The following is a 13,331-nucleotide window of genomic DNA, read 5'->3' as shown; positions in this document are numbered from 1 at the left end:
TTAGTTGCCAGGCATTAGACCATTCCTCTAACTTTTGCAGATCCTTTTTCATATTTTCAACTTCCTCTTCGGTGTCTACTCTGTTACAAATCTTGATATCATCTGCAAAAAGGCACACTTTTCCTTATAACCCTTCAGCAATGTCACTCACAAACATATTGAACAGGATTGGCCCCAGCACTGATCCCTGAGGGACTCCACTACTCACCTTTCCTTCCTTCGAGCGACTTCTATTAACTACCACCCTCTGGCTTTTGTCCGACAACCAGTTTCTGATCCAGTTCACCACTTTGGGACCTAACTTCAGCCCTTCAAGTTTGTTTAACAGCCTCCTATGAGGAACTGTATCAAAGGCTTTGCTGAAATCCAAGTAAATTACATCTAGCATATGTCCTCGATCCAGCTCTCTGGTCACCCAATCAAAAAATTCAATCAGGTTTGTTTGGCACGATTTACCTTTTGTAAAGCCATGTTGCCTCGGATCCTGTAACCCATTAGATTCAAGGAAGTACACTATCCTTTCTTTCAGCAAAACTTCCATTATTTTTCCAACAACTGAAGTGAGGCTCACCGGCCTATAGTTTCCTGCTTCATCCCTGTGACCACTTTTATGAATAGGGACCACATCCGCTCTCCTCCAATCCCCAGGAATCACTCCCGTCTCCAGAGATTTGTTGAACAAGTCTTTAATAGGACTCGCCAGAACCTCTCTGAGCTCCCTTAGTATCCTGGGATGGATCCCGTTTGGTCCCATCACTTTGTCCACCTTCAGTTTTTCAAGTTGCTCATAAAAACCCTCCTCCGTGAACGGCGCAGAATCTACTTCATTGTCTCGTGTAACTTTGCTAGACAATCTCGGTCCTTCTCCAGGATTTTCTTCTGTGAACACAGAACAGAAGTATTTGTTTAGCACATTCGCTTTCTCCTCATCAGTTTCCACATATTGGTTCCCAGCATCTTTTAGACTAGCAATTCCATTTTTCATCTTCCTCCTTTCACTAATATATCTGAAAAAATTTTTGTCTCCCTTTTTTACATTTTTAGCCATTTGTTCTTCCGCCTGTGCTTTCGCCAGACGTATCTCTCTCTTGGCTTCTTTCAGTTTCACCCTGTAGGCCTTTCTGCTCTCCTCTTCTTTTTGTTTTTTTATATTTCACGAACGCCAACTCTTTCGCCTTTATTTTCTCAGCCACTAGGTTGGAGAACCATATCGGCTTCCTTTTTCTCTTGTTTTTATTGATTTTCTTCACATAACGGTCCGTAGCCATTTTTATTGCTCCTTTCAGCTTAGACCATTGTGTTTCCACTTCTCTTATGTCCTCCCATCCTAACAGCTTTTTCTTCAGGTACTCTCCCATAGCATTAAAGTCCGTACGTTTGAAATCTAGGACTTTAAGTATCGTGCGGCCACTCTCCACTTTAGCCGTTATATCAAACCAAACCGTTTGATGATCGCTACTTCCCAGGTGAGCACCAACTCGAACATTAGAGATACTCTCTCCATTTGTGAGGACCAGATCCAATATCGCTTTTTCCCTTGTGGGTTCCGTCACCATTTGTCTGAGCAGAGCCTTTTGAAAGGCATCCACAATCTCCCTACTTCTTTCCGATTCTGCAGACGGAACATTCCAGTCCGCATACGGCAGGTTGAAATCTCCCAACAGCAGAACCTCCTCTTTCCTTCCAAACTTTTGGATATCCACAATCAGATCCTTATCAATTTGCTGCGATTGAGTCGGAGGTCTGTAGACTACACCCACATAGATAGAAGTGCCATCTTCTCTTTTCAGAGCAATCCATATCGCTTCTTCCTCTCCCCAGGTCCCTTGCATTTCGGTCGCTTGGATATTGATCTTTACATATAGAGCTACTCCTCCACCTTTTACGAAGAGATGAGATGCATGGGGGGGAAGAAGATTAAGAAGAGGATAAACACTTAAAGACGCTAGAGCAAGCTTGGTCTCTTTTTAAGCATACAGTCACCGAGGCGCAAAATCTATATATATACCGCGTATCAACAAGGGATCAAAGAGGAAAAAGAAAAAAGAACCGGCGTGGCTCACTGTAGAGGTAAAGGAAGTGATCAGAGACAAAAAAAACCTCGTTTAAGGAGTGGAAAAGGTCAAAAAGGACGAAAACTGAAATAAGCACAAACAACATCAACGCAGGTGCCATAAGGTGGTAAAAGGGGCAAAAAGAGGCTTCGAGGAAAAAATAGCCAAGGAGGCAAAAAACTTCAAGCCATTTTTTCGATATATTAAAGGGAAACGACCTGTGAAGGGAGCGAAGGGACCGTTGGATGACCAAGGAATAAAGGGAGCGCTAAAGGAGGACAAAGCAATCGCCAACAGACTGAACACGTTTTTTGCGTCTGTATTTACCGAAGAGGATATACACAGCATACCGGAACTCATCAGGCTATATGCTAGAAGTGAAAACAGGAAACTGACAGGGTTAACGGTCAGTCTGGAAGAGGTATGCAGGCAGATTAATAGGCTCAAGAGCGATAAATCCCCGGGACTGGATGGCATCCATCCAAGGGTCATCAAGGAACTGAAAGGGACCATATCTGAACTGCTTCAACTAATAGCCAATCTGTCGATTGAATCAGGAAAGATTCTGGAGTACTGGAAGGTGGCGAATGTTACGCTGATCTTCTAAAAAGGTTCAAGGAGAGACCCGGGAAACTACAGACCAGTGAGTCTGACCTCGGAACCGGGAAAGATGGTAGAGATGCTGATAAAGGACCGCATCATTGATCACCTTGATGGACACGGTCTGATGAGGACCAGTCAGCGTGGTTTTAGCAAAGGCAGATCATGTTTGACAAACTTGCTGCACTTCTTCGAGGGAGTAAACAGGCAGATAGACAAGGGCAACCCGGTCGACATGGTATATCTGGATTTTCAGAAGGCGCTCGACAAGGTTCCGCATGAACGACTACTTCAGAAAATTGCGAGCCATGGAATCGAGGATGAAATAGGTGGATTAAAAACTGGCTGGAACATAGGAAACAGAGAGTCGGTGTAAATGGACAATAATCAAACTGGCAGAGTGTCACCAGTGGGGTGCCGCAGGGCTTGCTGCTTGGACCCGTGCTCTTCGTACGACGAGCGAGGTGATTAAGTTTGCAGATGATGCAAAGTTATCCAGAGTAGTGAAGATGCTGGGGGATTGCGAAAATCTGCAACGTGACATAATCAGGCTCGAGGAATGGGCATCGACATGGCAGATAAGGTTCAACGTGGATAAGTGTAAAGTGATGCATGTCGGTAATAAAAAATCTCATGCACGAATACAGGATGTCCGGGGCTATACTTGGAGAAACCTCCCAGGAAAGGGATGTGGGAGTTCTGATCGACAAATCGATGAAGCCATACACGCAATGTGTGGCGGCGGCGAAAAGGGCAAACAGAATGCTAGGAATGATAAAGAAGAGGATCACGAACAGATCGGAGAAGGTTATCATGCCGCTGTACTGGGTCATGATGCTTCCTCACCTGGAGTACTACGTACAGCACTAGTCGCCGTACATGAAGAAGGACACGGTACTACTCGAAAGGGTCCAGAGAAGAGCAACTAATACGGTTAAGGGGTTGGAGGAGCTGCCGTACAACGAAAGATTAGAGAAACTGGGCCTCTTCTCTCTCGAACAGAGGAGATTGAGAGGGGACATGATCGAAACATTCAAGGTACTGAAGGGGATAGACTTAGGTTGTTCACCCTCTCCAAGGTAGGGAGAACGAGAGGGCACTCTCTAAAGTTGAAAGGGGATAGATTCTGTACAAACTTAAGGTAGTTCTTCTTCACCCAGAGAGTGGTAGAAAACTGGAACGCTCTTCTGGAGTATGTCATAGGGGAAAACACCCTCCAGAGATTCAAGACAAAGTTAGACAAGTTCTGCTGAACAAGAACGTGCGCTGGTAGGGCTAGTTTCAGGGCGCTGGTCTTTGACCACTGGTCTGACCCAGCAGCGGCAATTCTTATGTTCTTATATATTTATTATCTCTTTTTTGTTCTTAGGGGAAATACCTTGATACAGCCTCTATGGGCGAAACATAGTTCTATGTCGGACGAACATCCCTTTTGCTATGCTTCTAAGAGATGAGTATTTAAAAATACTAAAATATTAAATGCTATATTAAAGAATACTAAAAAGAAAAAATAGACTAGAATAGTTGACTGTTGACGATTCTGGTGCTATTATATCTGTGGTAAAGTTTTGCTATACACCAGCACCGCTGAGGTCTTTGAGGAGAAATACTTAAGATATATGCTTGTGAAATGAATAATTGTGGTTACCTTAAGGAAGCTATTATCAAGACTGCCTATATTATTTGTGCGATGCTCTCTATGACATTATCAGGGTCATGAGCAACATCTTGGCTTATTCTATCTTATAAGTCAAAAAGAGAAAAGGACAAGATCCACAAAAATTATATTACTATACAAAGACGAAGTGGAACTGCATTAGACTCAATGGTTTGTTATAAACATCTTCAATAACCAACATGATTTTTTTTGTTTATTTAAATGGAAGAAAAAGACCTCAGCAAAACTGGGGACCACCAAGATAAATCCTGTAGCAAACCTACCCCCAGGAAATAACCCCAGTCATCGGCCAAAAAACCTTCAAAAACTATGTGTCATCAAATAAAACAGTACAGTACTTATCTTAGCTCCCTAAAACAGTACAGCACTTTTCTTATTTTATCTTAGCCCGAACACTCTGCTGGATCTGGCATTGGGCAGGAGATTCCACCTCCAAGGCTATGCTCAGCAGATTTTTTTCAAGGGACAAATAATTGTTCGGAAAGAGGCTGGACAAACTTATGGTAAGTGTAGCAGATCGCCATTCAAAGTCTTTACCTGACATCAGACTGTGAACCTTGAGAGCCTTCGGGCGGTTTAATTTTTGTGGCTTCAGATGCTTTTCAGCAGTACAAGGAGGAAACTTCTCTCAGAAATCCTGTTAGGGATCAAGACAGAGATTTTCAGGACCTAGGCAGAGCCAAGCCTCCAATTCTCGTTCTACTTAAGCTTCCAAGAAAGCACAATGACAACAGGTCTGGAGCCGCTTCCCTGAGGATTGGGGGACTGCTCTCGGGGTATGTGAAGGCCGGGGCACAGTTCTCATCAGAATGGGTTCTGGAGCTCATTCGGAGCGGAAACAGTTGAATTACCATCTCTTAGCAATTTGGTTTGTGGACTCTCAAGCGGGATGCCCAGAGAAGGCAAGCAGGAACTCAACCACAGTTTGAAGACTGGTGGAAATTCAGGTCATAGAACCTATGCTGCCCAAGGGGTCAATATCAGGCAGATACTCTACATACTTCATAGTGCCCAAGAAAGGCTCAAAGGATTGGAGATGCATTCTGGATCTCATGCATATCAGTGCGACACTAAAAGTTCCACATTTTCATATGGAAATAGTTTGGTCAGTCATCGCAGTTGTTGCACCAGGTAATTTCTAGCTTCCCTAGATTTGACAGAAGTCTACCTTCATTTTTTCATCTTTCTGGAGTACAAGAAGTTATCCCAGGACAAGCAGGCATGATATTATCACATGTGGGTGACGTCATCTACGGAGCCCCGATGCGGAAACATTTTCAAGCAAACTTGATTGAAGATTTAAGTTTGCTCTGCTGCTCCACGCATGCGTGCCTTCCTGCTCCACTAGGGGGCGCATCCCCTCGTGGTCTCCAGTTCAAAATTTTCCGCTGAGCCTAGAAGTCGTGTTTTTTCAGGCTCTGCCCCAACTGCCTTCTAGCACCGCGATTTTTTCTTGTTTTTCTCGATTAAGTCGCTGTGCGCAAATTTTTTCTTGTTTCAACTTGTTCCTGCTTCGTTTTTGACCGACCCGGAGGCTTCCAGGTCCCCGTGGCCGCGTGGCTACTCGAGCCGCGGCCAGTTTCAATTCTATGTCCCGGCCTTTGACCGGCTTTAAAAAGTGCACCTGGTGCGAGCGGCTTCTTTCCATCACAGACCCGCATCGCCAGTGCATCCTTTGCTTGGGGGCCGCTCATCCAACCGACTCCTTCCCCCAGTGCGCTACTTTCCAGAATCGGGCCCTCCGTCGAAGAAAAGCCCGCATGGCGGATCTTTTCGCCGCCGACCAACCCTCTACCTCGGCCTCAAGGTCGGCCCCGGCCCCGAATACCTCAGCATCGCCTCGAGACTCGAATCCGAAGTCCGCGGGACAACAGAAAGCCTCGGCTCTAGGCGACTTGAGGAAAGGCAGGGAAGGGTCAGGGTAGAAGGAAGGAGAGGAGGGGCGCAGAAGGGACAGGAAACTTAAAACTTGGGCGAGTTAAATAAGGTCAGATGCTTAAGAAGATATTAGGGGGATTAATTGTCAAAGAGTGAAGTTTTCAGTTTCTTTCAGAACTGGGTATGGTTGGTTTCTGTTCTTATAGTCTCTGTGAGGTTGTTCCAGATGTCAGGCAGTCCGAATCTTCTCAGACAATGCTATAATGGTGGCATATGCCAATCACCAAGGAGGCACTAAGAGTGAGCAGCTGAGTCTCGAGGCCCACTTATTGTGCTGGTAGGCAGAGCTACACCTTCAGGCTCTTTCGGTGGCACATATAGCGGGAATGGACAATGTCCAGGCTGATTACCTCAGCAGAAAGATGCTAGATCCGGGAGAAGAGATGTTGTTTGCCACTGGGGTCGCACAACTTTCAATTTGTTGGCTACAACGAGAAACAAGACTGCTTCTTCAGTTGAAGGTCCAAGCCCAGAAGTGCAGGGATAAACAAACTTGTCCAGCCGTGGCCAAGGAACCAACTATTATACGTGTTTCCTCCATGGTCCTGATATGGCAGATATTTCATAGAATTGCAAACCATCTAGAGCAGGGGTGTCCAATGTCGGTCCTCGAGGGCCGCAGTCCAGTCGGGTTTTCAGGATTTCCCCAATGAATATACATGAGGTCTATTTGAATGCACTGCTTTCATTGTATGCTAATAGATCTCATGCATATTCACTGGGGAAATCCTGAAAACCCGACTGGACTGCGGCCCTCGAGGACCGACATTGGACACCCCTGATCTAGAGAGTCATCCTCGTAGCATCAGATTGGCCCCACAGACCATGGTGTGCGGATCTCGTGCGTCTGCAGATGGGCATAGGTTTCAGACTGCATGTACATCTGGACCTTCTGTCTCTAGGGCCAGTGGTCATAGAATATCCAGATCACTTTGCTCTTACGGCATGGCTCTTGTGCACGCGACATTAGCATGCAAAGGATACTCAGAGGTAGTTATTGCTACTTTCCTCATAGCCAACAAGCCTACGACAGTTTCTGCTTACGCTAAAGCTGGGAGACATTTCAGCAGTAGTGTCTTAAAGAAAAAGTAAAGCCTTTTTCCGCTCCAATCTTGGTGTTAGCTTTCCTGTAAGCAGGCCTTGACAAGAGTCTTGCAGTGGCATCGCTCTGAGTCCAAGTGACTGGATTTTCCGGTTTCTGGGCCCAAGAATGTAAAACTCCCTTGGTTCCATCCCAGAACTTCCTTGGTTCCATCCAGACATAGCCAGATTCCTGAAAGGGGTGCTAAGGCTCAGATCTCTGGTGAAACATTAATTTCTGTCTTGGAACTTTAACGTGGTCTTACTTAGCCTCAGTCGGGCTCCGTAGAAGCCTCTTAAGGAAGCGTCTTTAATGGATCCTACTGTAAAGACATCTTTCCTCATAGCCATTATGTCAATGAGTAGAGTCTTGCAGCTACAGGTACTTTTGTGCAGAGAGCCTTCCTCAAGATCACCGAGACGGGGATCTCATGCTCCCGATTCCATTCTTTAGCTGAAGGTTGTTTCTGCCTTACATACCAATCAAGAAGTAAGATTACCGGCATTCCCACCCATAGGGTCAAAGAAGAATGATCGGATTCTGAAAAAGTTGGATGTGAGGAGAGTTCATCTACGTTACCTAGAGGTTTTTAATGAGTTCCTTCTTTTTGGGCTCACCAGTCAGGCTTGATACGGCAGACTGACTTTGAAAATCACCATTTCCAGATGGATTCACATGGCCATTTTGTAAGCATATATTGCCTATGGCAAGCAGTTGCTGGTCTCCATGAAGGCACATTCAACTAGAAGCATGGCTTCTTTTTAAGTGGAAGCTTGGCATTTTCACCAAGGAGCTTTGCAGGGCAGCGACCTGGTCCACTATGCATACATTCTCCAAGTGGATATGACGGAAAGGGAGGACATTGCATTTGGGTCCTCAGTGTTGCAAGCAGATGCAGAGGCCCGCTCTAGATTTTGGGAACTGCTTTTGTACATCCCTAACGTCCAGAATGGCACACCTATTGCACTAGAAAAAGAGATTAGGGTCTTACCTTGCTAATATCTTTTGTAGTAGATAGGTGTGTCATTCTGGAGCCCCACCCTGTCATTTCTCCGCCCTACTCTCTCAATTACCGGTTCAAGTCAAAACTGAGATTTTGATATCAGCCCTCAAGAGTATGAAGAATGATGTATTGCCATAGCTCATTGAGGAATGTTTGAAGTCCCATAAATGTTTCTGGTCTGTATGATTATTCCATTGCAATGTTTAACATGTTTGTTATATTTTCAGAGCAGAACAACGCTGTATTTTGGGGATTCTCTCCATAAAACTCCTTATATGCTCTATATAGAGCTTTTGCCTACTTTGGTACAAACTGAAGGGGGCAGCAGAGCCCTCTGGTGAAGGAGGAGGAATCGAAAATCTAGAGTGGATTCCTTCTTCACAGCTTGTGAGCATGAGTAGAATACTCTATTGTTCAGAATGACACACTTATCTACTAGAAAAGATATTAGCAAGATAAGAACCTAATCTCTTTTTGAAACCCTGCAGGGAGATTTGGATTTATCTAACACCTTTTTAGTAGTAGCTCAAGATAAATTAAAGTAGGCATTTCCCTGTTCCTGAAGGGCTTACAGTTCTAGTATGTGCCTACAGGGAACTTGCAGGCATCAAAGTGCTTTGTGCTGGGGGTTGCAACCATATTTTCAAAGGGAAAACTCCATGCAGAAGATCATGTCCCAAATAGAGGAGTAAATCATATAATAATAACCAGAAACCGGTATATGCTGGAATCAATTGTTTCAATGAATTATGAGTATGCCTCAGCCCCACCACTCCACCGCTGCGCTATCTCTTGACTGCGGAGAGAATTATGTGGCACTTCATCATTGGCTGCTCATAACCATGTTAAATGTACTACTATTCATTTAAATCTTTATAAATATTTTTTTAAAATTTATTTGCATTTTAATATAGTGAGTGTTCTCAGCTTGAGTGCTTAACTGTTGTCAGCCAACGCCTGGGAGTTTAACCCAACATGTTTCGCACCAACAGGCGCTGTGTCAAGGGTCTCCCGAGGTCGCGCGTGTCATCCAACTCAAGTAGTATCCAGAGTAAGAGTACACTCACTATATTAAAATGCAAATAAATTTTAAAAAAATATTTAAAAAGATTTAAATGAATAGTAGTACATTTAACATGGTTATGAGCAGCCAATGATGAAGTGCCACATAATTCTCTCCGCAGTCAAGAGATAGCGCAGCGGTGGAGTGGTGGGGCTGAGGCATACTCATAATTCATTGAAACAATTGATTCCAGCATATACCGGTTTCTGGTTATTATTATATGATTTACTGATATCTGATCCCAGCAAAATAATAGTTATTAAATTAGCCATTTTCTTGGAGGCCAAATAGAGGGGTGGCAGGCATCATGGGGACATAGCACCAACTTTGTAACAGTATAGAATCTGTTAACAGCTCAGTTGGATTTCAAAATGAAATCCATTCCCTCATGCATCTGATACTGCCCTCACCAGCCCTATCCTTTGTGGTTGCAGATAAAAGCACCCACTGTGTAAAACAGTGTTGGGTACCTTTTTGCAGGGGCTGGCAATTTTCAAGCACCAATTGCTTAGTTATCTGAATAAAGTCTTTTAAACATTTATATCTTTATAATTAAACAGTTAATTGTACATTTTCACTGAGGGTCAATTTTAAGTAAGTTTGAAAGTGAAGCTAAAATAAATGGTTGCTGATCACCTTTTGTTCTAGAAACGCCTTTATTTCAATTCTACACTGTACGACAACTTGTACATTGTACGCTTTCCCCATGTATTACAGTGGAAAACCTTGAAGATAATGTCCTGTTTTATTGAAAAGGATTGGAGGTGAATTAAGACCTTAAATTTTGGCCACTGTGTGAGATGTCAGTTTGTTCTTTGGCCAAATATAACTTTTTTTTTTTACATTTACTATACACAGGATGCACATGACTGTACAATGCATCAAAAACTTTCAGCTGTTAACTTCTGCTTTTCATGCTGCAGGATATAGTGTAAGAAAAAACTGGCTAGGAACATTTGGACAGTTCTGCTTTTGGAACATGCAACCTGCATCACCAGTGGGGCTCATAGAATAATTGTTCGGGATAACAAATCTTGAATAAGATCATCTCAGGTTGTGTGTGCATCTGTCAGTCAGCACTAGAGCTGTACTTCAGCCAAAAAGGCATTTCAAAGATTAACCTTTGCAAAGGACATAATTGTTGCTGTTTTTGCAACCAGTTGCGGCCTTGAACAATTATAGCTGTAAGTTATTGGTGTGTAGAAAGCCCTATAGTTTCAAAATTAGTTATCTTTGAAAAATAGAGCATACTGGTTTGTTTTCATTTTGGATTTCGGTTAATATGGATAGGTGTTTGTTTTCATTATTGGTATCATACAACAGATCTGAACAGCTCTCAATTCTTTTAGAGCTGAAAATGCCCAGTGATCTTTTCTTTTTCATTGTGACTAGGTCCTGGAATGTGTTTTGAAATGGCAAAACCCATGTTACAAAATAAAATAACTGTTGAAAGATACAGATGCAAAAACAGGCAAAGTTGAATCTTCTGTCTTCCTGGCAAAAAGGCCTAAAAACTGAGTTGCTAGCTCCAAAATTCCTGGGGTTGATGGAATTATGATTGAGACACTACCCTAGTAGTGGCTGTTTCAAGTTTTAATGGTTGGTTATGAGACATGTGCTGGATATTGGGCGGTAAGTTAACACAGATGTATGTTGACCTGTTAAGCAGATAACTTGCTTCACATGTAACATTTCATAGTTCATGATTTTTATGTCTTTCTATTTTACATTATACTGTATTCATTAGACTGGTCTTTACAAAATGTAGTGCTTCTATTACTAATTTATTTTTAGTCTTATCAGAATACCAATTGTTTGAATATATTTGCTGTCAGTACTGCAAAATGATTTTGATGGCAGGTTTCTTAGATTCTAATTTTAAATGGCAAAACATATTTTTTCATAAGAAAACTTTTCTGCTCCATATTTACCAATTCTGTCTTAAAATTCTTGATTCAAGACTGTAGTATCAATAATTTTGTTGCTCAGTGTTTGAACTATGCTATTACCTTTTAAAAAGTGAAATAGTTATATGTATTAATGTGTACAAAACTCAGATAAAATTATAAAGTGACTTCCCCTGCCATAGATTAGAAGAAGGTAGTTCTCAGGAAGAATAGAGGCTCTACAGGCTTTCATTACTTAGTTGAGTTAATAGGGTTGGCAAAGGATACCAGTGAAGTTTGCACTGTACTGTCTGCATGTTTATCTGTTTGTTTTTCTAGCATGTTAGGTATGTTCTGGGCTCACCTTAGTGTTAGCAATTTTTTGCAATCATAATCTTAACTGTGGTAGTATAATAATATTAGAAAACAGCTGGTAGATTATATAAATACCCTCCGAAATGGAAATTCCTGTTTAAGGAATAGTATTTTTCTGCTGTAATCAACAGAGCATTACTTCAAGTCTGCTGTAGGAATGACCCTTAACCAGAGGTTTACTGATTATCAACAAGCTACCAAAGATCCTAGCACCCGACCGAAAAGCCCTGAGATTCACAGGTATGATGTTATATTGGCTGTGTTTCTGGGCACCCTTTGTAATTAGAATCGTTATTTTAACTTTCTCAATGTTCAAAATTTGCATGCTATGCTTTAAAAAAAAAAAAATTAAGTGGCTGAAAAGGCTTTGAATTGTTAATTTTGCAGTCACACATACATTTCGGTTTTTCAGAGCAGAATAAGCTAATGTTAAACACAAATACAACTATACTTTAGTGAGTAAGACCTTTTAGTTTTGTGTTGAAGCCCTATAATATGACTGCAAGTGATTCTGAACTTTTTCAGTCCTTATTAATAGATTCAGATTGATCTGAAGTGATACCTCCAATGGAGTCTGGCACAGGAAACAATATCCCATCAATGTTTCCAAAAGTATTTCGGTCACTCATTGCATATCCGCACCTATTCCTGCCTACTGCTATTGTGCATGATTTTCTCAGCTTATTTTTTTCTTTAGACCTGATCAGACTTATTTTCTTATCATTGACTTTAGTGAGGGATCATTCCATGTCAAGTGGTCCAATATTAAAAATCATCTCCAACTTGACCTCCAAATTTAATAAAAATTTTGTATGGATGTTCCCTATAGCCTCAAATGAAACCAAATGTTCCCTATAGTCTCAAATTAAATTTTTTTCAGCTGGCTCTCTATTGGTTTCAGACTTAGAGGCTGTCAAATGTAGGTCACTCTCGGAGTACTGTGCTCTGCTTAATCCAAAATAGCAAATTTGTCTAGCCACTACGGCCCAACAAAGCTTCCAAGAGAATTGAAATTTTGGGGATTAATACAACTCCTACTACTAACTGTAACATTAGCTTATCTCCCCTGTTGTGAGCCAGCAAGGTAGGCACAAAATGTTAGAAAATAAATATAATGCCTACTTTGACTCCTTATTGCTCCTGACCTGTATTTCGATTCAGGTCATAACTGTTTTAGCAGTCATAGCACATGGCTTGCACATAGGATTTGCATTATTAATCTTTGCAGCCTATTGGAAGCAAAGATATAATTACACAAGGAAATGATATTAGTGCTTTATTCAAATTTTGGCCATTTTATGGGTGTAAATATCTCAACTGTGCATCGTCCCATTTTTTTTTTTTTATTATATCACTTGAAAGAGCATCTTTTTTTTTCTATTACAAAAGCCATCCTATTTCTTATTTGACCCAGCCTTACTTTGGCCAGAAGTTAGGTCTCGAATGCATTATATTATTCACATGTGTATACATTCATTGGTAAAAAGGGGCATCTTTGGCATCCTATTGTGTAATATGCAAATGAGCTAGAGCTGTGAAATTGCATGGTGCAGCTAAGCTTGTTGAGCTTGCCATTCTAACTCGGGTTACGACATCCACTGCTTTCACATACTTTTGTAAATAGCCCAACAAAATGGACATTTAGTTGTTGGT

At 42.0% G+C, this 13,331-nt stretch overlaps 1 protein-coding gene across 7 annotated transcripts in view; it reads left to right on the top strand.

Annotated features, from left to right (window-relative positions):
* Positions 1-13,331, top strand: part of BCLAF1 (BCL2 associated transcription factor 1) — a 245,353-nt gene that overhangs the window by 148,906 nt on the left and 83,116 nt on the right. For all 7 annotated transcript variants that reach the window (XM_033936166.1, XM_033936164.1, XM_033936160.1 and 4 more), the window contains exon 6: positions 11,810-11,918. In XM_033936166.1, coding sequence (XP_033792057.1) covers positions 11,810-11,918 — 109 coding nt within the window. The remainder of the gene's footprint in view (positions 1-11,809; positions 11,919-13,331) is intronic.

Source organism: Geotrypetes seraphini, chromosome 3 (assembly GCF_902459505.1).
Source record: "Geotrypetes seraphini chromosome 3, aGeoSer1.1, whole genome shotgun sequence".
NCBI classification, from domain to species: Eukaryota; Metazoa; Chordata; class Amphibia; order Gymnophiona; family Dermophiidae; genus Geotrypetes; species Geotrypetes seraphini.
This window is presented reverse-complemented; position numbering and strand designations above follow the sequence as displayed.